The 21,571-nt window shown below is 44.7% G+C and overlaps 1 protein-coding gene and 1 long non-coding RNA gene across 3 annotated transcripts in view; one reads left to right on the plus strand and one right to left on the minus strand.

Moving 5' to 3' along the window:
• LOC144390403 (uncharacterized) overlaps positions 1–21,571 on the minus strand; it is a 111,098-nt gene that overhangs the window by 83,220 nt on the left and 6,307 nt on the right. The gene's annotated exons all lie outside the window — the stretch shown is intronic.
• Positions 9,391–21,571, plus strand: part of LOC144390270 (protein NLRC3-like) — a 199,399-nt gene continuing 187,218 nt past the window's right edge. Inside the window, exons 1-8 of one of the 2 annotated variants that reach the window (XR_013454329.1) lie at positions 9,397–9,697; positions 9,786–9,899; positions 10,275–10,388; positions 12,349–12,427; positions 12,581–12,791; positions 12,948–14,751; positions 14,842–16,934; positions 17,271–20,304. Coding sequence is in view for 1 of the 2 variants with exons in the window: in XM_078096745.1 (XP_077952871.1) it covers positions 9,609–9,697; positions 9,786–9,899; positions 10,275–10,388; positions 12,349–12,427; positions 12,581–12,791; positions 12,948–14,751; positions 14,842–15,015 (2,585 nt within the window). In the remaining variant the exon portion in view is untranslated. Of the gene's footprint in view, positions 9,698–9,785; positions 9,900–10,274; positions 10,389–12,348; positions 12,428–12,580; positions 12,792–12,947; positions 14,752–14,841; positions 16,935–17,270; positions 20,305–21,571 lie in introns of those variants that run through there. The other variant, XM_078096745.1, reaches the window with a different exon arrangement.

Below are 21,571 nucleotides of genomic sequence, written 5' to 3' on the forward strand. Positions count from 1 at the left end.
AATAATAATAATAATGATGATGATGATGATGGCAACAACACGCGTCAGCAGGGCCACGGTAGCTGTCAGGACCAGGGTCCAGAAGGAACTACGATCTACGGAGACCTGATAGGGGAGAAAGCACAAAAAACTCCCGGAAAGAAGCTGAATTAGTCATGTGCGAATCGTGACCTTCGTTGCTCGCGAGGAGAATCTCTGCTCGCGCTCGAAGGAGTTTTCTACGCGCTCGCTGTTGTTCTTTCTGACAGTAAGGGGGCGGAGCCAGTCACATGGTCTCTACACCTGATTGGTTACAAACCCCGTCTTTGGATTGGCTGGAGCGATGCATTCACACAACTATAGAAGCCCATTTCCACACATGTGTGAAAACACAAACGCCACCTTTATGTAACCGTAGTGGAGCGTAGATGACAACCAGCTACAAGCATCGTTTACCATCATTACCGGCACATTAAGACCGATGCGTCCAGCTCGCAGACTGGCTGGTGATTTGACGCCATAGCCGTCAAACGTTTGGCGTCGGGGCGGGTGGATGGGGGTGTGGGGAGGTGGAGACGGTGCGTTCAGGGTCCGATCGATCCCACCGCCCCCCTCGCCAACCACGCCTTAAATCTTCGGCTGCTTTTAGAATAACTTATTTTCCCCGTTAAGATGGTTCAGCTGCTGTAGAGAAAAGGGCGCCGTCTCTCGCTCTTTAATCTCATGAAGTGCTCGGCGAGAACGACAGCTTTGTTTCTCCGACGCGCCCTGAAAGCAGCTCCATATCTCACGCGCTTGAGCGCTGCTCAGCATCTCGCCGTCGTAGACGAGCTTTGCCGTGTTTGGCAGAGCGCCTTGAGCGCCGTGTACAACCAGTATGGATCAACCCATTAACCAATTGATCCATATATATAAGGCGCTCCGGATTATAAGGCACTGTCGTTGTGTGAGGAAATTAAAGGCTTTTAAGTGCGCCTTGGAGTGCGGACAATGCGGTATATTGACTTTAATACTTCAAGAGGGCGCCGCGTTTGTTGAACAACGACGTTTTGAGCGAGAGCCTTATTGTTTTATTAATCTGTCCATTTAAATCGTTTGTGCTTCATCAACTAATGTTTCAAATAACTAATGTGCCGCATCATAAATATTTTTATATTAATTTCAAACTTTTAAAAATTGAAAATTAAAAACAATTTATTTATTGTAAATGACCTCTCGCGGCCCACCTGCAGTACCTTCGCGGCCCCCTGGTGGGCTGCGGCCCACACTTTGGGAATCGCTGCTGTAGTAGTTAGTTTGAACAAAAACCATCTGTAACTGTACTGTATCCACATTGAACGCACTCGGTGAAAAACCCACACAAAGTGTACATTTCTGTACTGACCTCAACATCTTCACCACGCAGGTTTTTCACTCTCTGAATTTCTTTCAAATGGCACTTTGTACAATTGTTTCATCTGTACATGATGTTTCTTAAGGATTCAGTGTTGATGTGGAGACCTGGTTGACATTACTGAAAAGCGCTTCATCATTGTGGATGTTTGTCATTGGCTAAAACCATGTTTATGATCTCTGTCTCATGTTCGTCTGAGAATATCCGGCCCCTTCCTCCATGACGTTGTCGGGCCTCAGTCCTGTGTTGAACAATCAAAATGTCAAATGTCACAGGCCAGACTTCTAGGCATTGTTTCAATGATGGACTGCAGTGAATGGGTACAAACAATACTGATGTAGTGCCTATAGGCTGCATTTTACTGTACTGTAGACAGTAGAGAAAAGTGATTCTCACCTGTGCTCTTGGCGAAATGTCCGTATTACTGATGTTGAACAGTTTATCGGCTGAGGTTGAGCTGAACTCTCTGTCCAGCCTCTCAATGTCGCCCGAGTTTGATCAGTGTGTTCACATTTGTGGCATTTTTTAAGGCAGTGTCTAAAAAAGGCAATTAAGTGACATAATCTAAAATGTCTGTGTCTAATGTAGAAAAGTGTGTTGAGGGATACGGGACACACGGAAACACTGTGTAGTATTTTGCAAATAGTGTGAGTCTGAGAATGTGCTTATAGTTGTGCAGGTCTGGGCTTGTGTTTTGCTCCTTGAGTGTCAGGTTTCGTCCAAGCAGTCGTAAGAAAACAGGGGTGGACATTTTAGGACAATACTTCTTTTAGATATTTTTTCCCAATTGAACTTCTGAGACTGAGATCTTTGAGTTTTTTATATTAGGGGCCATTATGTGTTGTTGTTGGCAAAGTATATTTTGTTTGTTAGACTGTAATTTATTGCAGGCAATTGTATAAACAGATGAACATACCGGTTGAACGTGCTCCTATTGATGGTGGTCTGTCTTCGTGGTCTGGTGAGAACTGTCTGGTGCTCCCCTACCTGTCCCTCGCTTCCTGTCACCTACGTCCCTTATGTACACCCAGGTGCACCTAATCACCGCCACCTAGTGTCCAAAGTGTCAATATAAATACAGTGTAACAAACAAAATATACTTTGCCAACAACAACACATAATGGCCCCTACAAGCTGCTTGGACACTTTTGATGTGTGGAATCGACCATTTGTTGCAGTATTGGTCGTCTGATTGTGTTCTAAATAAACCTGTCGTGTTAAGCGTAATTCGGGTGGACGTTTCTCGTCAGACGATTGAACTATTTACCAGTCTGAGTGTTGTTGTGTTCAAAAATGAAGAAACGCCGGACGGACAGAGGTCATCGCTGTTTAAAAGGTTAAATCAAATGTATTTAATAAAGGAGATGGCGTTGTGGTAAAAAGAACATCTCAGCTGAGGAGCCGCTGGTCTCAGCAACCAACAGGCCCCAGGTCAGTCCTTTGACCATCCCTAGTGCCCGTCTGTCGCCTCCACCAGTGAACTCCAGAACAATGGTTCCTACAGGTATTTATAACAATGCTTAAAGGTGTGAATGTTAGTGTCCACACCTCTGGGAGTCTTCTGGTGTAAGAATACGTGTTCAAGATTTGGAGCCTGGTCGGGGTTATCAAAAATTCAGACGAAACGACTTCTCTGGTTCTGGGAAATTTATTTGTCAGATCACAGGTCAAGTATCAGCGCTGCGTTTGCAAAGGCAGGAGCAGTTCAGGCAGCACACAGGCCGGAAGAACAACTAACTAACATCAGCAAGAACATCATGTTTTATAACCCTTGAAAGACAGAGAAGGAAAGATTTCTATTGGCCCTAAACTGGCGTAGAGGAGGACCTTCCACCTCCCGCATCTAAGATCCGGTCACATCCAATGTCCAGACTCCTGACTTAACGTAAACATCGTAAACAGAGTGTGTATGTTGAACAGTGTTGGTGTGTCTCTAACCCCCCTTTGGCTGGTAAATCTTCTAGTTGACCCGCAGACCTTACATTCCTCAGCCAGGACAGAAACTGACTCCCCATCCTGTCAGACTCGTGTCTGCCTGCTTGGCACATCCTGCTGTGCGCTTTACCTAACTCTTAAATCAAGACAAGACAGCAAACCCCCAACTAAGACCATGAAAATAACTTTTGATTATCACTGGTGAGTTCAATGTAACTCAGATTTTGAATGACCCTTAGTCAATATCAGTTGTTGTGCAAGTATTACATGCATGCATTCCAGTTGATTACATTAAATCAAATACAATCATAACTGCATTGGTATTATTCTATTACAGTTGCAGAATTACAGTGGTTTTACAATATTGTCATTACTTTATTGATTACACAGTTTCAGAATCATGGCTGTATTCTGGTGTACACTATATGCATTTTATTCATTTCATGAACCGGACCGTCAATTTGTTTCTAATATCCTAAAGTATGTTTACCATTAAGCCCACCTGACGCCCGAGTTTGATCAGTGTGTTCACATTTGTGGCGTTTTTTAAGGCAGTGTCTAAAAAAGGCAATTAAGTGACATAATCTAAAATGTCTGTGTCTAATGTAGAAAAGTGTGTTGAGGGATACGGGACACACGGAAACACTGTGTAGTATTTTGCAAATAGTGTGAGTCTGAGAATGTGCTTATAGTTGTGCAGGTCTGGGCTTGTGTTTTGCTCCTTGAGTGTCAGGTTTCACTAACTGTGTTATTTGACATTTTTGTGTCAAAGCAGTCGTAAGAAAACAGGGGTGGACATTTTAGGACAAAACCCCTTTTAGATATTTTTTTTCCAATTGAACTTCTGAGACAGATCTTTAAGTTTTTTGTATTATATATTATTATTACATATTAGCTGCTTGGACACTTTTGATGTGTGGAATCGGCCATTTGTTGCAGTGTTGGTCGTCTAATTGTGTTCTAAATAAACCTGTCGTGTTAAGCGTAATTCGGGTGGACGTTTCTTGTCAGACGATTGAACTATTTACCAGTCTGAGTCCCTCATGGAATATTCCCCTTTATTGTGTATATTCTGCACTGTCTCTAAGCGACAGCTGCAGGGGGGTTACACGGACTGCAGAACTGGACCAGTACTCGGGCTGCGACGGGTGACGTTTGCTTCCACACTAGAAGGCCTATAGAGAAGGGCGAGTGGACTCCAGGGCGGATGTGGTGGACGGACGCTGGATCCGTCCTGAAGCCCACTGCTGTCTGGCTGCTGTGAGAGCTCTGTGACTCTGGGCCAGGAGAAGACGGGAATGAAATGAAAATGAATGTTCCCACATCACTAGCAGGTCAACATTAAGCACAAGGATGATGACTGTTGATGGTCCACAAATCCTCACTGGCCGTCCCACCACCAGGGTTGCTTCACGTGGTGGAGCAGTGAGAAGTAAGGATGAGCCCTGTACTAGTGTTGTTACCTCCGACCCTCCTGCTGTGAAGCTTGTGTCGAAATATGAACCAGTGCAGGCGAAGCAAACGTGTCGGTGCTCGATTTGTTCGCTGCTGATCACGTGATCAGTGACGTCCGAAGCTTCGTTCCTGCGTCACGTGACCGCTTCGATTTGATTCAATGGGCTGGAAACAGGGTTCGGGCTTGTCGGTTTGATACAGTCAAAGTCAGTGTTGTAGTAGTAGTAGTAGTACAACTAGTAGTTGTAGTAGTAGTAGCAAAGACCTGTGGCAGAGAGAGGTCGCTCCGAGATGTGGCAGCACTTTAATTTGATTTCCTCTAACAAGGTTTGTAATAGGCAGACAAAGTCTGTCATTTGTATTGTGTAATTATGGATGTTTATTTTTATTGTGGAGACCACCCGATATTTGGCTGAATCAAACATTCATCGGAGTGAAGAACCGCTAAAATATTGAATCAAACACAAACATGTGTACCCACATCTATTTGTATTAGCACGTGATCTTTTGAGTATTCCTGCCTCCTCGTGCCGCATGAGCGCCTTTTTTCAAAAGCTGGGGAAACAGTATCTAAGAAACCGACTCAACCCCAATACTGTGGAGAAATTGTGTTTCTCAATAAAAATCAATAATCAATATCCTGTCATAAGAAACCTGTCAGCACAATCACTGCCCCTCTGACCTTTCCTCTGTGATCACTTCCCACATTCAAACAATTCACAGAAGTCCCTGTGACTGAACTGCACATGCAGTAGGAAGCACTTGCTGGTGTTTTAAATTATATTACCTACATATAACTCTATACTATATATAATCTATCTTCTATTAATTCTTCTGCTAGTATGATCACAAACATACATGCACAAAGATGCAGAAAGACATAGATAAGTGTGTGTTCCACTTCTTGTTAATGTACAGAGAATTGAAATACACAAACAAGGACACAAGTCAAACCTGAAAACAATAGTTTTATTCATATAGGAATCCATGTGTTTATTAGATGATTTATTGGTTCAACTTTTCATAATCAGAGATTGGGCCAAAATATACTGGTGGGCTGTTCGATACATTTGCACTACAAGTTTTCAACAGCAGACGTCATCATAGAGTTTGAGATGCATTGAATGAATGAACCTTTTTACGGTACGATTGGCTGGAAAGCTTCACTTTGCCATCACTACATACAAGTCACATTGTGTATTGGTATTATTGTTTTTGTTGTTTCTTGTTCTTCTGGGTTTGTATCCTTATGGTTGAAATGCACTTATTGTAAGTCGCTTTGCATAAAAGCGTCAGCTAATTGACATGTGATGTAATGAAGGTGTAATGGTGTGGACTCTGCTATGAATCCGGCTGAGGACCCAGAGGACGGAGTCCCTCCCTCTGAAGCCCCTCTGTGTGGGGAACATGACAGCCAGACCAAAGCTCAGAGGTGAGAGGACCATCTCCAACTGTCCTCCACTCGTCTCCATGTCCCAACGTCTCTGACTCGCTGACTCTGCTTCTACGTGTGTGACCAGGATCCATCAGAAACCAGAAGAAGATCTAAGGAGACTTCTACAGGTCAGAGGACCGTCTGAAGAGCTTTGCAGTACTTTCATTAGAATTTGTATTTTCGATGCAGAGGTCTGCAGACGTTGTTTTTCTGACCCACAGTAAGAAGTAAAAACAGATGAAACTGATGACTAACTGTCACTCAACTAATAAACTGTCCATCGACAGTCTTCAGCATCTGGTTTTCATGATGATCAATGACAGAAGCTGGAGGAATTACAGTTTGTGTTCTACATTCAGTCACAAATTACTGTGTGCAAGCAGGCTGCTTTACTGGCTGTTCTTACCCACAATCCTTTGCACAGCAGGTATATGAGCCAGAGGGTTCAAGGTGCCATGTGATGAGGAAGTAGAACACTGCATGTAACGACATGTCCTTTGTGATTTGGCAGGCGGCTTCAGACTGATACGTGGGGAAGTTGTTCCGCCCCAACAGGTTCAACCTGATCACCAAAGTGGAGTGAAGAATAAAAACACTCTCAGCTCAGACTCTGTTGTCTTAGTGGATGTTTTTATTCAATATAAACTCTTCACTACGTTTGTTACAAAGGTTTCTGCTTCATCACGTGTTCCCTACTAGTCTACATGTAGAAGAAGACCAGGTGACAAAGAGGGGCGTGCACGGGTCCTCTGAACCATCTGGTCCAACAACAGCATCCAGTCTGTTGTCATAGCAACTCTTTACAAGGTGGAAGGATCGTTCCACAGATGCTGGTTTTGATCCTGAAAGACTCTTGTTGAGCCGTGAGGAGGATTCTGTTCACGAGGACCTTTGACCCTGTTAACAGCTCAGACTGAGACTCAGTCAACCAGTCAGACTGCATACTTTGATGGTGACGTGAGGACACACCCTCTCTGATGAAGGACAGCAAGCTGCGTCACTTCACTCCGTCTGATGGAAGCTGAAGTGAAGCACGGAGCTCCTTTTCTACACGGACCTGCTGAGGACAGAAGAGAGCTGCTCACTGAGGAAGTTCATGTCTACGAGCTCAGTAAGTGCAGCTGTGATTGGTTGAATGACATCATTGATGGTCGTGAAGGTGTGATTGTTTAAAGCTGGGAAACAAGATGGCGCCTGTGTGAGCAAGCAGAGAGAAGCTGCTGTTAGTCTGAATGATGACGTTGTGATGAAGAAGAGGAGCTCAGTCTGATCTGGGGTCTGTGAGGACTGTTACTGATGAGGAGGGGAAGGTAGCAGACGGAGGGGCACTAGGACCCAGCAGGGACCACAGAGCTCACCTGGGCCTTTGTTCCTGAAACACACCTGAGAGACGCTCTGTTTGTCTCACCTGCTGCTTCAGTCCTTTAAGTCCACAAAGCTTCATGTTCATTTCTTCATCTGCTTTAAACACATTTAGTCACTTTTTAGTGTTTGACTGTGTTTGTTTTCTTTAGTCTTCAGTTTTTCTCTCATTGATCAGCAGGTTGTAGTCGACCTTTTACTAACTGATCACATGGTGAAGTGAAGCATCCCATCAGGAGAAAGCTTCCCCATGTTACCATGGTAACCACAGTGTTTCCATCAGGACAGCTACAGGTCACCTTACTGGTCTGTGTTTTACTGACTTCTGGACTCTGAAGAGGAGAAACAGCACAGCTCCACCTGCTGGAAGAAGAGTGATAACATTCATCTTGTAAAACACTACATTTATAGGATGAGCATTTTAACAGAGTTTAAAAAGGTAAAAGAAAGTTTGTCTTTCTCCAGAAGTCTAAACTTGAACAGACAACAAACTGAAACGCAGAAGCATAAACTAGGCTTAAGTGTGCGTGTTTATATTTTAATACTAAGCAGAACTGTCGGGAGGCGGATCAAAGTCAGGGAGGGTGCAGAGGCACATGGAGCAGAACATACAGATGCAATAGTCTTCTGGTCAGCGAGAGGTTTCATCTTTTTCTTAGGTGGCATTTTTGCCTTCTACTTTTCCTGCTTAAGGAAAAACGGGATCACGTGGGAAGCGGGATGTATGCGCAGACGGCGTGTGCGCATAACAAAATGGCGGCCGCCGTTCAGAGTGTTGTTCGTTGCCACACAGCCACCACCGGAATATGTTTTATTTATTCCACTACACACGTTAAAACATCACCGACCTGAGTAAACACCGCATAGAGCAGTTGAAACGTGAATTCATTTACTACTGAGAAGTTTGTATCTTTATTGTTGAAATGGAATCTGCGGTTACTGGCTAGTTGTTGTTGTAGCGGCTAAACTAGCACGTCGCGATACTCAAGGGGATCATGTCTGCGCAGAGTTAATGCGCAAAGGCTTGAAGCGGCGCTTGTCAGGTCCGCTGACAGGTTTCTTTCTGCTAGTTACGGTGATTTTTATGGAAGTCCATTTCCGCCACAAAAAAAAAGAAAGTCGACATTATGGCTTGAGATGTGCGCATGCGCAGGCTCCTTCGTTGTTTGGTACATTGACTTTATAAACCCTCTTGGCGACTTCTGGTCAAAAGCGACCAGCGACCTTATCTGGTTTTATTGGAGACTTCTGTGGTGTCTGACGTGGCGTGACGTCACTGAAGCAGGAAGCTGGCGGCTCGCAGCAGTCCAGCTGCAGTCAGAGGAGACACACGTCACGTGCAGGCTGAAGTCAACGCGCGCATGCGCAAAGCCGCCGCCGATTCTGCAGCGTCTCTCCTCGTTGAGAAATTGCCAATACTGGTTCAATAAAGAGAGAAGAACTTTTCAATCGTTACTAATCACGATAACTACGTAATAAATACCACCCGGAACGTATTTTATCTCCCTAGAAGTTCGATTTATTTCGGACTCGGAAATACGGAAGATAATTTAGACTCCGCTAAAAGTCGGACGTCCCTTGTATATACACAAGGTCTATAATATAAATCTTACTAATATAAAATATGTTGTATGGTTTGAGTATAAACAACCTTTTGTTTGGTTTTACAGGACTGATCTTTGCACCACACTTTTGGTTCCCTTCCACCTATACTTACTTATAATATTGATATTATAAAACTATACATATCTCATGTTGTCATTCTGCATGGTGAGTTTTAGTGGCCTATATAGTGATTTAACATAAATAACGTCCTGATGGACCGCTGCCTCCTGCCAAAGGAAAGCGCTTAAAAGAAACACGACATTTATAGGATGAGAATTTAAAATGACGTCTCTTGACACGTTGTCTCAAGACAACAACACAAAGTGTCCCATGAGAGTTTTAGTGTTGAGGTGAATGAGCTCTGTGTGTTTGTCCTGATGAAGATAATAATGTGTGAGCTCTGCCAGCAGGTTGGTGTGAAGGTGTGAAGGTGTGGACTCTGCTATGAATCAGGCTGAGGACCCAGAGGACGGAGTCCCTCCCTCTGAAGCCCCTCTGTGTGGGGAACATGACAGCCAGACCAAAGCTCAGAGGTGAGAGGACCATCTCCAACTGTCCTCCACTCGTCTCCATGTCCCAACGTCTCTGACTCACTGACTCTGCTTCTACATGTGTGACCAGGACCCATCAGAGACCAGGACCTGGACCTGGACCCAGCTGTGTGTCCATGAAGAGTAAACGGTCTATGAGTCATCCTCTACTCTTCAAAGATGTTGGTCCCTCTGTAGATGCAAGGTGAGGGTCTCAGGCTGATGATGAGGTGTTTCTACCAGACTCTCTGGTGGAGGTTCTGGGTTTCTTGCTCCAGGGCCCTTCAGCAGTGTCCAGTGAGGGAGGGAGAGCTCCATGGAGGACTTGGTGAGACCTGTTGGGACTAAACCAAACTGACTGGTGAAGAAAACAGTGAGCTGAAAGACTGAGCTGTTGATTCTCAGTGGGACCAGCAGGACCAGTAGACCTAAACCACTACAGGGAGTCATGTGGTCCACATCCAGACCTCACGTCATGGACCTTTACCTTGTTTTGGTCTCTGTGAGGACGGACACCATGTGAGCTGATGCTTCATGATTAGATGATGATGTGATGATGTAATCTCAGTGTTTCTTTCAGTTCACATCAGCAGAGAGGAAAGTCTCCTGAACCCAGATGTTTGTCCATGAAGAGTGATCGGTCTATTGGTCGTCCGATTAACTTCAAAGATGGACGCCGTTCTTATGACCCAGAGTAAGTTCTTAAACAGATGAAGAACTGTTCTGATCCTCAGTCATGAATTACATAAATGTTTGTTCAGTGTTTAACGTGTTGTTTCCATGACGATCCATCATGACAGAACTCATTATCTTCATCTAACTGGTCTGTGTGTGTTTAAGTGTGAATCATTAACTGTAAACATCCTCAGATGTAAACACAATGTGAGCTAGTTCCTCCACATCAGGATCAGCAGAGGTCACATCTGGTTATATAACAAAGGTGGTAATATGTTCTGCAATAATATCGGCATGTTATTAAATTCATCCTCTAAACACAGCTGTTGCTTGTCAGATGCAATCAGATGGACGGTAATAAAACGCCATGATGCCGTCACAATGCGTGATGACGCTGATGGCTGATCTTGCGCTCTTAGAAGACGTGGCACATGGAAGGATTGGCGCTGTAGTGCAGCGCACCATCGGCCTGTTTAAGGGCAGATGATGCTGCCTCGACTGCACTGGAGGGAGGTTGTTGTTTACTCCTGAAAAGGTGTGAAACATCGTGCTGCGTGTGCTGTGCTACATGATGTGGCTCAGCTTCCAAACGTGCCTCGACCCCCTGACGCCGATGTTGGCCCAGACCCTGTCCCCGATCCCCAATCACTGCCGCCAGTCTCTCATCAGGAGGGGACAGCTCCGGTGTCCCTTTCCCACCCGGGCAGACACACCTTGGCGATGGCTAAACGCTTTTTTGCTTCCACTTTGATGTCAGACCAGTTTTTCTTTATTTGGGTCCGAGGTCGTGAAGCTGCAGCGTTGCTCTGCAACCTTTTGCCCCTCAGGTGCCTTGTTGGCATCAGTGATGTCCACACTGTGTCCTCCAAAGAGCATCTTACTTCTCCTTCCCACCTCCCAATGATCATTTCCACATCACACTGAGTGAAGTTACGTTTCTTCGTTTTCCTCTCAGTGTTTGTCATGATTTCCCAATCGATGAATATTCATTTGTGGGCGTTCCACAGACTATATATGGGCAACTATGGGCTTGACATGAAGCCGCAAAAGCTGCGCTGCATTTAGAAGTGATTGTGATTTATTAAGGGAAAACTGCGTAGGACGTTTAATAAGTCTGAATATTTCTGTGCGTACGCACGTCCTACGTTTCATCCGTACGCCACTTCTGGAGCAAATCCTACGCAAGCTTTTATAAATGAGGCCCCTGGTCCCCCTGGTCTAACACATGCGCTCACTCACAGAGTGCGACCCCCAGTGGACTGATTAGGAATAGCAGCTACTTTTATAGAAAAGCTATTTGTGTCTTTCTGTAATTCTCACAATAGTAAAGTCATCCAGCGGGCTGCACTGGACCCCCGCAGACCAGATTTGGCCTTCGGGCCTTGAGTTAGACACCCATCATCTAACTGGTCTGTGTGTGTTTAAGTGTGAATCAATAACTGTAAACATCCTCCGATGTAAACACAATGTGAGCTGGTTCCTCCACATCAGGATCAGCAAAGGTCACATCTGGAGACAGCTGCAGGTTTCTGGAGACAGATGACTGGGACTGAACATGTGATTAGAATAAACTCAGTGCTCTGTGGACCAGCTGACGTGGTCTCTGGACTCCATGCAGAGGCTTGGACAAAGTATCGTCAGTAGACTCTGTGAAAAGGTCCAAAGACTAGTTTCAGAAGGTCTAAGGAGACTTCTAGAGGTCAGGGGGCGTTTTAAAGAGGTTTGGAGTAGTTCCATAGGACTTTGGACCAGATGCAGAGATCTGCAGACGTTGTTATGACCCACAGTAAGAACTAAAACCAGATGAAACTGATGACTAACTGTCACTCAACTAATAAACTGTCCGTCATCATCGACAGTCTTTAGCATCTGGTTTTCATCATGATCAATCATGACAGAAGCCAATATCTTTAACTAATGTTGTATTGGTGTTGATGGTCCAAACACCATGTGAGCTGATGGTTCATGTTCCTCCACAGAGAGGACCAGGAGAGCTCAGAGGTTCCCACAGGTCCGTCTGCCCAGCAGCATCAAACACACCTGGACTCCATCTTCATGGTGTGTACATGTACAACTACTTTAACATCCCTCAGTTCACCATCATCCCCACGCTGCTCTTTGTAGACCAGTGGATTGTCCGCCTGTCCAACATGGACCTGATGGTGGCTTCCATGTTCTAGTTGGTGTCATTCATAGAATGTTCTTTTCCAGCTGCTGGAGGAGAACATCCTCACATTTGTGAAGAACGAGCTGAAGAAGATCCAGAAGTTCATGAGTTCAGATTACCCAGAATGCTTAGAGAAAGAGGATGAGGAGGTGCTAGATGAAGAGCAGAGGAGGAGCAGAGAGGCCTTTGTGAAGATCTCAGTGCACTTCCTGAGGAGAATGAAGCAGGAGGAGCTGGCTGAGCGTCTGCAGAGCAGTAAGAGGATTTCTCTACAGACTTACCATGCTGATACATGAGACCTTCACTAATGTCTCCAGAGATGGACAGAATATATTCATAGTCATTCTCTGAGGAAAGACATGTTGAAATCTATTCTGTGACTCATTGATCTTCTTTGTTGTCTTCATTCAGGAATTCCTGCTGCAGTTTGTCAGCGTGAACTCAAATCCAACCTGAAGAAGAAGTTCCAGTGTGTGTTTGAGGGGATCGCTAAAGCAGGAAACCCAACCCTTCTGAATGAGATCTACACAGAGCTCTACATCACAGAGGGAGGGACTGCAGAGGTCAATGAAGAACATGAGGTCAGACAGATTGAAACAGCATCCAGGAAACCAGCCAGACCAGAAACAACCATCAGACAAGAATACCTCCTCAAAGCCTCAACTGGAGGAGAGGAACCAATCAGAACCGTGATGACTAAGGGAGTGGCTGGCATTGGGAAAACAGTCTTAACACAGAAGTTCACTCTGGACTGGGCTGAAGACAAAGACCACCAGGACATACAGTTCACATTTCCATTCACCTTCAGAGAGCTGAATGTGCTGAAAGAGAAGAAGTTCAGCTTGGTGGGACTTGTTCATCACTTCTTCAGTGAAACCAGAGCAGCAGGAATCTGCAGGTTTGAAGAGTTTCAGGTCGTGTTCATCTTTGACGGTCTGGATGAGTGTCGACTTCCTCTGGACTTCCACAACAATGAGATCCTGACTGATGTCACAGAGATCTCCTCAGTGGATGTGCTCCTCACAAACCTCATCAGGGGGAAGCTGCTTCCCTCTGCTCGCCTCTGGATAACCACACGACCTGCAGCAGCCAATCAGATCCCTCCTGAGTGTGTTGGCATGGTGACAGAGGTCAGAGGGTTCACTGACCCCCAGAAGGAGGAGTACTTCAGGAAGAGGTTCAGAGATGAGGAGCAGGCCAGCAAGATCATCTCTCACATCAAGACCTCACGAAGCCTCCACATCATGTGCCACATCCCAGTCTTCTGCTGGATCACTGCTACAGTTCTGGAGGAGGTGTTGAAGACCAGAGAGGGAGGAGAGCTGCCCAAGACCCTGACTGAGATGTACATCCACTTCCTGGTGGTTCAGTCCAAAGTGAAGAAGGTCAAGTACGGTGGAGGAGCTGAGACGGATCCAGTGTGGAGTCCAGAGAGCAGGATGATGATCGAGTCTCTGGGAAAACTGGCCTTTGATCAGCTGCAGAAAGGAAACCTGATCTTCTATGAATCCGACCTGACAGAGTGTGGCATCGATATCAGAGCAGCCTCAGTGTACTCAGGAGTATTCACTCAGATCTTCAGAGAGGAGAGAGGACTGTACCAGGACAACGTGTTCTGCTTCGTCCATCTGAGTGTTCAGGAGTTTCTGGCTGGTCTTCATGTCCATCTGACCTTCTTCAGCTCTGGTGTCAATCTGCTGTCAGAAGAACAAACAACCTCGGCGGTGTCTAAAGTCTCTAAAGACGAACCTGAACCAAAGCGTCTCTACCAGAGTGCTGTGGACAAGGCCTTACAGAGTCCTAATGGACACCTGGACTTGTTCCTCCGCTTCCTCCTGGGTCTTTCCCTAGAGACCAATCAGAGTCTCCTACGAGGTCTGCTGACACAGACAGGAAGTCGCTCACAGACCAATCAGGAGACAGTCCAGTACATCAAGGAGAAGATCAGTGAGGATGTGTCTCCAGAGAAAAGCATCAATCTGTTTCACTGTCTGAATGAACTGAATGATGCTTCTCTAGTGAAGGAGATCCAATGGTTCCTTAGTTCAGGACGTCTCTCCACAGAAGAACTGTCTCCTGCTCAGTGGTCAGCTCTGGTCTTCATCTTACTGTCATCAGAAGAAGATCTGGAGGTGTTTGACCTGAAGAAATACTCTGCTTCAGAGGAGGCTCTTCTGAGGCTGCTGCCAGTGGTCAAAGCCTCCAAAAAAGTTCTGTAAGTACAGAGAGAGTAAATTCATACATCAGAACTTAAATATGCTGCCATCTTTTATACTTACTGCTTCTTCTTCATCCTTCTCTTCAGACTGAGTGGCTTTAACCTCTCAGAGAGAAGCTGTGACGCTCTGTCCTCAGTTCTCAGCTCCCAGTCCTCTAGTCTGAGAGAGCTGGATCTGGGTAACAACCACCTGCAGGATTCAAGAGTGAAGCTGCTGTCTGCTGGATTGAAGAGTCCACACTGTGAACTGGAGACTCTGAGGTCAAATTAATTTAGTTTGTCTGAATGTCTTAAACCAGCGCTTCCCAACCTCCAGAATGCCGTGACCCAATTTGAAAATCTTTTGCGGGCCACCTAAACCTTTAATTACAACTCTGATCAAAACATAATGATTAAATGACCTTAATAATTTAACCAAACGTAAATGTTTTAACCGACAATGTATGTTTTGTATACCATTTTCTCCGGAGCTCATGTGCCGTGTTTTCCGCACAATAAGGCGCATAAGATACTGCAGTTTATGGCTCATCGACTGACACAAAATTCGAGAGCGCAAATCAGGTCGATGCGCTCGAGTAAATCAGACATCCGCAGTCAAAAGTCTGTCTCGCGTGAGATATTTGCTCTCTCGCGGAGCGTGAACTTCCTCGCTCGCAAGGTTAGTCTCTGCTCGCGCTCGCTGTTGTTCTTTCTGACAGTAAGGGGGCGGAGCCAGTCACCATGGTCTCTACACCTGATTGGTTACAAACCCCGTCTTTGGATTGGCTGGAGTGATGCATTCACACAACTATAGAAGCCTATTTCCGCACTGAAGAAAGGGGATAGAAAGTGCATTCAGGGTCCGATCGATGCTGCGAGGTGCGTCCGCTCCCGCTGCCCCCCTCGCCATCCACGCCTTAAATCTTCGGCTGCTTTTAGAATAACTTATTTGCCCCGTTAAGATGGTTCAGCTGCTGTAGAGAAAAGGGCGCCGTCTCTCGCTCTTTAATCTCATAAAGTGCTCGGTGAGAACGACAGCTTTGTTTCTCCGACGCGCCCTGAAAGCAGCTCCATATCTCACGCGCTTGAGCGCCGCTCAGCATCTCGCCGTCGTAGACGAGCTTTGGCGTGTTTGGCAAAGCGTCTTGAGCGCCGTGTATGGATCAACCGATTAACCAATTGATCCATATATATATAAGGCGCTCCGGATTATAAGGCACTGTCGTTTGTGAGGAAATTAAAGCCTTTTAACTGCCCCTTGGAGTGCGGACAATGCGGTATATTGACTTTAATACTAGAAGAGGGCGCCCCGTTTGTTGACCAACGACAGGCGGACAAGAGCAGCCGTTTCCAGCGAGAGCCTTATTGTTTTATTAATCTGTCCGTTTAAATTGTTTGTGCTTCATCAATTAATGTTTCACATAACTAATGTGCCGCATCATAAATATTTTTATATTAATTTCAAAGTCAATTACTCCACAGCATAAACATCATCATTGTTCATCAGGATTTCCGACTTCAAAAAAACCTTTTTCCACCAGAAGATGAACCTTATCTATGGAGCCATAAGCTAAGAGACTAAACTATGGACAACAATCTGTTTATGTTTCCATCACATCATCGGATCCTTGTGGAACCAACACATTTGATACGGAGGGAATTAAAACACAATGTTGGCTCACGATAAATCATCACAGGGCCGTCCTATTAATCCTCTTATTCATGCTGCGTGATGTTATTTTAATATGGTTCATTGAGGAAAATGGGAAAAGCAGAGGTGTAAAAGAGACTGAAACTTGGATTTCTGGCGCTTCGGTGACAATCTGCTTGGAGTTTGATGGTTGCTCATTTAAGGTGTAGATGGTAACTGACATTAAATTAGCAAATAAAGATCCTTTTTAATCACTTTCCTGTTTTAATAGTCTATTCTACACTAGTACTTGTATAAACACTTAACTGATTTTATATGAAATAGGATTTAATTTTAACATCAATGTTATTTTTCTTGTTGATTGTTGTCTCTTCAGACTGAGTGTCTGTAACCTCTCAGAGAGAAGCTGTGACGCTCTGTCCTCAGTTCTCAGCTCCCAGTCCTCTAGTCTGAGAGAGCTGGATCTGAGTAACAACAACCTGCAGGATTCAAGAGTGAAGCTGCTGTCTGCTGGATTGAAGAGTCCACACTGTGAACTGGAGACTCTCAGGTCAGGATTCAATTAAAGTCCACTTGGTGTCTTTATTTACATCCATAAGATTCTTTCTGCTTGCATGATTTAAATCAAATATGTATTTTCCAACTCTTTCCATAAAATGTGTTTATATTCAATATAATGTAAATAGTTGACATTATAGAGTTAGTAGTAATGTTATCAGGTTGTTGATGTACATTAGTGGGTGTTTAGTTGTGACTGGAAACCAGTCAGTAACCATGTTAATGTGACCCCTCTGTACCTGATAGGATCTCAGTACTGCAGTGACCTTCCAGCCCTCACAGCTCCCTCAGATCATGTGACATGTGTTCTTATTCTGTGTGTCTGCAGGCTGTCAGGCTGTCTGATCACAGAGGAAGGCTGTGCTTCTCTGGCCTCAGCTCTGAGCTCCAACCCCTCCCATCTGAGAGAGCTGGACCTGAGCTACAATCATCCAGGAGACTCAGGACTGAAGCTGCTGTCTGTTGGACTGGAGGATCCTCACTGGAGACTGGACACTCTCAGGTATGAAGAGGCTGCAGCCACAGACCATCAGTCTGTAGAGGAGGTAGAGCTGGAAACCTTTTCTCTGTCCCACTGTCAGCTTGGTTAATAAGACCCTGACACACCAAGCTGACCTCAAACTACCAGAGACTCATCAAACTGTTTGTGTCCCACATGAGACCATCAACACAGACAGAAGTAGTGAGGAACAGTAGCCAGGATGAGCCTGAACAGGGAGGAAGGTGATGAAAACCTTGTTTCTCTGGAGCTTTGTCTTGTCTCCACGTTATAAGAGAGGACAGTGTCTCCTGACACGTTGACGGCATCATGGTGGGTTGATATGAGTCAACGTGGTCACCCTGCAGGTTTGTGGGCTCTTAACAACTCAAACAACACTTGGATGTTTAGATGCTGGTCTGCTGCCTCCAGTGTGTGTTTGTCCTTTAGTCCAGACATTATTATTAAGAGACAAACAGTCAGAGAAACAATCTGTTCAAAGCGTCTTGATGGATCATCACAGGAGGAACGTTTGGTGTTTTAAAGGAGTTCAGCTTCACCTGCTTTTGGTGCTTTGCACTGAGAGACGGTTCCCTGGATGATAAGAGTGGACTTGTTGAAGCTACAGGTGACAGTCGGCCACAGATGCTCAGTGAAGAACCAACAGCTGATGGTGGACCTGGAATTAGTATCAACTATATCGTAGAAATGAACAGAACATACCAAAAAAACCCTATCCAGATAAATGTTGCCATCCGGATGGAGTGAATGTGATTGTGGTTGGATGAGAAGTGTTGGGAGCGGCTAGGGGGTCGTATTAGGTTACTAGCAAATGAGGAACTAACTTATGGACATTAATAGAATTATTAATAATCACTAAGATACTTCTCAGAATGAATAAATAACAGGGCACCACCCTGAGCTAACAGGGACCAATAACCAATACTATAAATCAAGTCTCATAATTGATATTCACTCCTTGAGAGTGAAGATGTTAGAAGGAGTTAAGTTCGAGCACTGGCGATGTATGTCAACGGTCACCACCATATAAATGCACAAGTAAACACAGGAAAACGGTTCTTTAAAGTATAACAGGGTTTATTAACTCACAGGAACACCGATCAAGATCACCTATAACTGCAACCAACAATCCCCATAACACTTATTTTAAACCTACTCACTAAACAAGCAATCAAAACCAGTGTGTGTGTGTGTGTGTGTGTGTGTGTGTGTGTGTGTGTGTGAGCACAGAGGGGGTGAGAGAGAGAGGGGGGGAGACGAGGGGGGTGCAGGGAAGGAACGGCGGTGCGGTTGCGCGCAACAACAAGCGGAGTGCCGGTTATCACACTAGGGGGCGAGCGAGAGCAGCGGGGCGGAAGTGAGACCGTTAAATCAAACCACCGAGGAAGACGGGAACGTTAAACAGTGGCCGTTTCTCAATACCTAAGACGGCGAGAACGGACTCGCGTTCCCGCGAGAATAGACTCGGGAGACAGACTCGGGAGTCCTGACTCACGGGTACGGGAGAACGGAGAACGGACATTTCCGCAATTGGAACAGCAGCTGACTTGATGACGTCACCACAGTAGGCGGTCTTTGTTTACGCACGCAAGTGGAAATGTATAAAAAGCCAGCAGCGTGTTAACGGTTGTGGAAGGTGTTTGTTGAAATTGCAAAAGTATTCTGACTGAGTAGCTGGCAACGAAGAGCACAATAAAAACATATTGGTATTATTATATTTAATAATTAATTAATTTGAGTAGTAACTACATGGATCCGATACATATTGCTGTTGCGGTCGGCAAACTGTATATAGAAGCTGAAGAGGAGGCTGCCCAACTCAGGAGAAACGTACGCAAGCGAAAATCCAAGATGAGGCGAAGGATGGCGAGGAGACGTGCCATAATAGCATGTCTCGCTTTCTTTGTAAGTTTAATTCAGTATAAAGCATTGATGATATGTAATCATTTATATTAATGTCAGCTGTGGTTTTCTCTGCTGTTTGACTGTTGTGGCTGATACTGCAAGGTGGTTGTAATACAGATTGTTTGGAGCAATGCCCTCAAAGGCACATTACAGAAAAGATACCTTTTACATACGAAACCTACAGATGTTATTAATGATAGGGCAGTTGTTATGTGTATCAAGGTTAGCTTAATCCAGGCCTAATAAACCACCAGGTACAGAGGAGGTTTGATACAGTAACAGCATCTGACCATCGATTAGCCTACTAAAGCATACACACCTAATGGTCGTCTTGGTATTCAAACATTAAGAGGTTGGTATTCAGATGGACAGAGGCATAAACATCATTATGCGTTACTGCAAAACACAGCAAGACCTCATTCATTATGGAATCCATGGAAACGTTTTTATTAACTATATGAAATAGTCAAAGCATAATCGTAAAATGCAGCATTTCTTTAATATTACGAACTGAATAACCAATTTAACAATATTATCACAGTTGTTGCATTTGTTTATTACAGAACAAACATCCTGTTACTAAATATGCTGTGATGAAGAATGATGTCCCCATCAATATTTCAGATGGAGATGGCCCAAGACCCTGGCCCTCCTCATAATTACACACTGATAGAAGCTCAATACTCACTCCCATCCAGTCTTGCTGGAGTTTCGTTGGCCTGTGAACAGGCTTTCGTTGCCCGCACGCCACTCTATGAGGGCTTGGGTTTCCTCAGTTGTCCCTTATTGAAGATATCACGGTCATATTAGTTCAAATGCACAATGACACCCATTATTACAAGCCTGCACAATATGGTCTAAGATATAAAGACCATGAAGTTCAATTTAAACATGCTGCTATGAATCTAAACTCCGTACTTTAACATATTTAACTAACGTTAAATGACCGAAAAATAAACTAACAGATTAGACGTCATACAAAGCAAAACGAATTGTATGTGTCATGTTTAACTGCTACTTTAATACCAGCATCACATTAGAAGATGATTCTCGAGAATAGGCGGCTGGAATGAGCGCTGACCGCCCGGTGCGCGAGAGGTTACGTTATAACGGCTCCGTTAGATTTGGAGGCTTTTTTTTTAAATAGGCTGAATGTTGACCACACATTTGTTGCTTAAACCGCTAACTTGTATCCTTAAAAAGTGTTCACATCACATTCCGTTAATTAACAAAAGTGGTATTTAATAAAAGACGACTTACAGTTGTGCGTTTTCTCATCTGCCATCGCAGCTTGCTGAGGTGAAATGCATTCTGGGATATATGTCTCTCACAAGAACAGACGAGCCTGCTTCGATGCATGCCCGGGAAAATGGGCGGGGCGAGTCACATCCGGGTATTATGACCGTTCTCGGCCAGATGCGGACTTGAGAATTGGAACAGTACTCGGGCTGTGACTGATGACGTTTCACGAGTCCACGAGAACAAAAGTCCACACAAGAACGCATATTGAGAAACGGCCAGTGTAATACGACTACTGGACGCGAGGGGCGAGCGAGAGCGAGATGCAGGAAGTGTTCCACGTATTAAAGCAGGAGGGTCCAAACTTTTTTCACTGAGGGCCACAGACAGAAAAATATGTGAAAGGTTGAGCCGCTCACTAAAGTTAAGGTATATCACCTCTAGTGTATTAACAGTAATACAAATCAATCAAATGTAGGTAAATTATGCTTGATAATTTATTATACTTACAGAAAAAACTGCATAAATCACATGTCTCCATTATTGGGTTTTCATTTTTTTTACAAAAGGGTTGGCAGCTCATCCTCAGATTGCTTCTTCGTCAGGATGGGGACCCCCTTCACAGCCCTGTATAAAGAGGGAAGGCTTTATTTAACCTACTTATGAAAATCATTCATCAGCTAACGTGTTTTAGAAAATGTGATCAACTTTAATTGACTGCATTTATTAAGTAATTGGGCTTTTGAACACATGAATACTGTGTAATATATTTGAACTCGCCTACAATGGGAACAGTGTTGCACTTAATGGGAGCAGTGATGCTGCTCTGGACTGAAGGACGGCTGGCAGGTCACGAGTAAGTTTGCTGGTTGAGATGTGAAGGACATCACAGAGATGGCTGTCGCTCATTTTGGTTCTCAATCTGCTTTTGTTCAGAGTTCACAGAGAAAATGTTTGCTCGCATATGTATGTTGTGCCAAACAGAC

Source organism: Gasterosteus aculeatus, chromosome 21 (genome assembly GCF_964276395.1).
Source record: "Gasterosteus aculeatus chromosome 21, fGasAcu3.hap1.1, whole genome shotgun sequence".
NCBI classification, from domain to species: Eukaryota; Metazoa; Chordata; class Actinopteri; order Perciformes; family Gasterosteidae; genus Gasterosteus; species Gasterosteus aculeatus.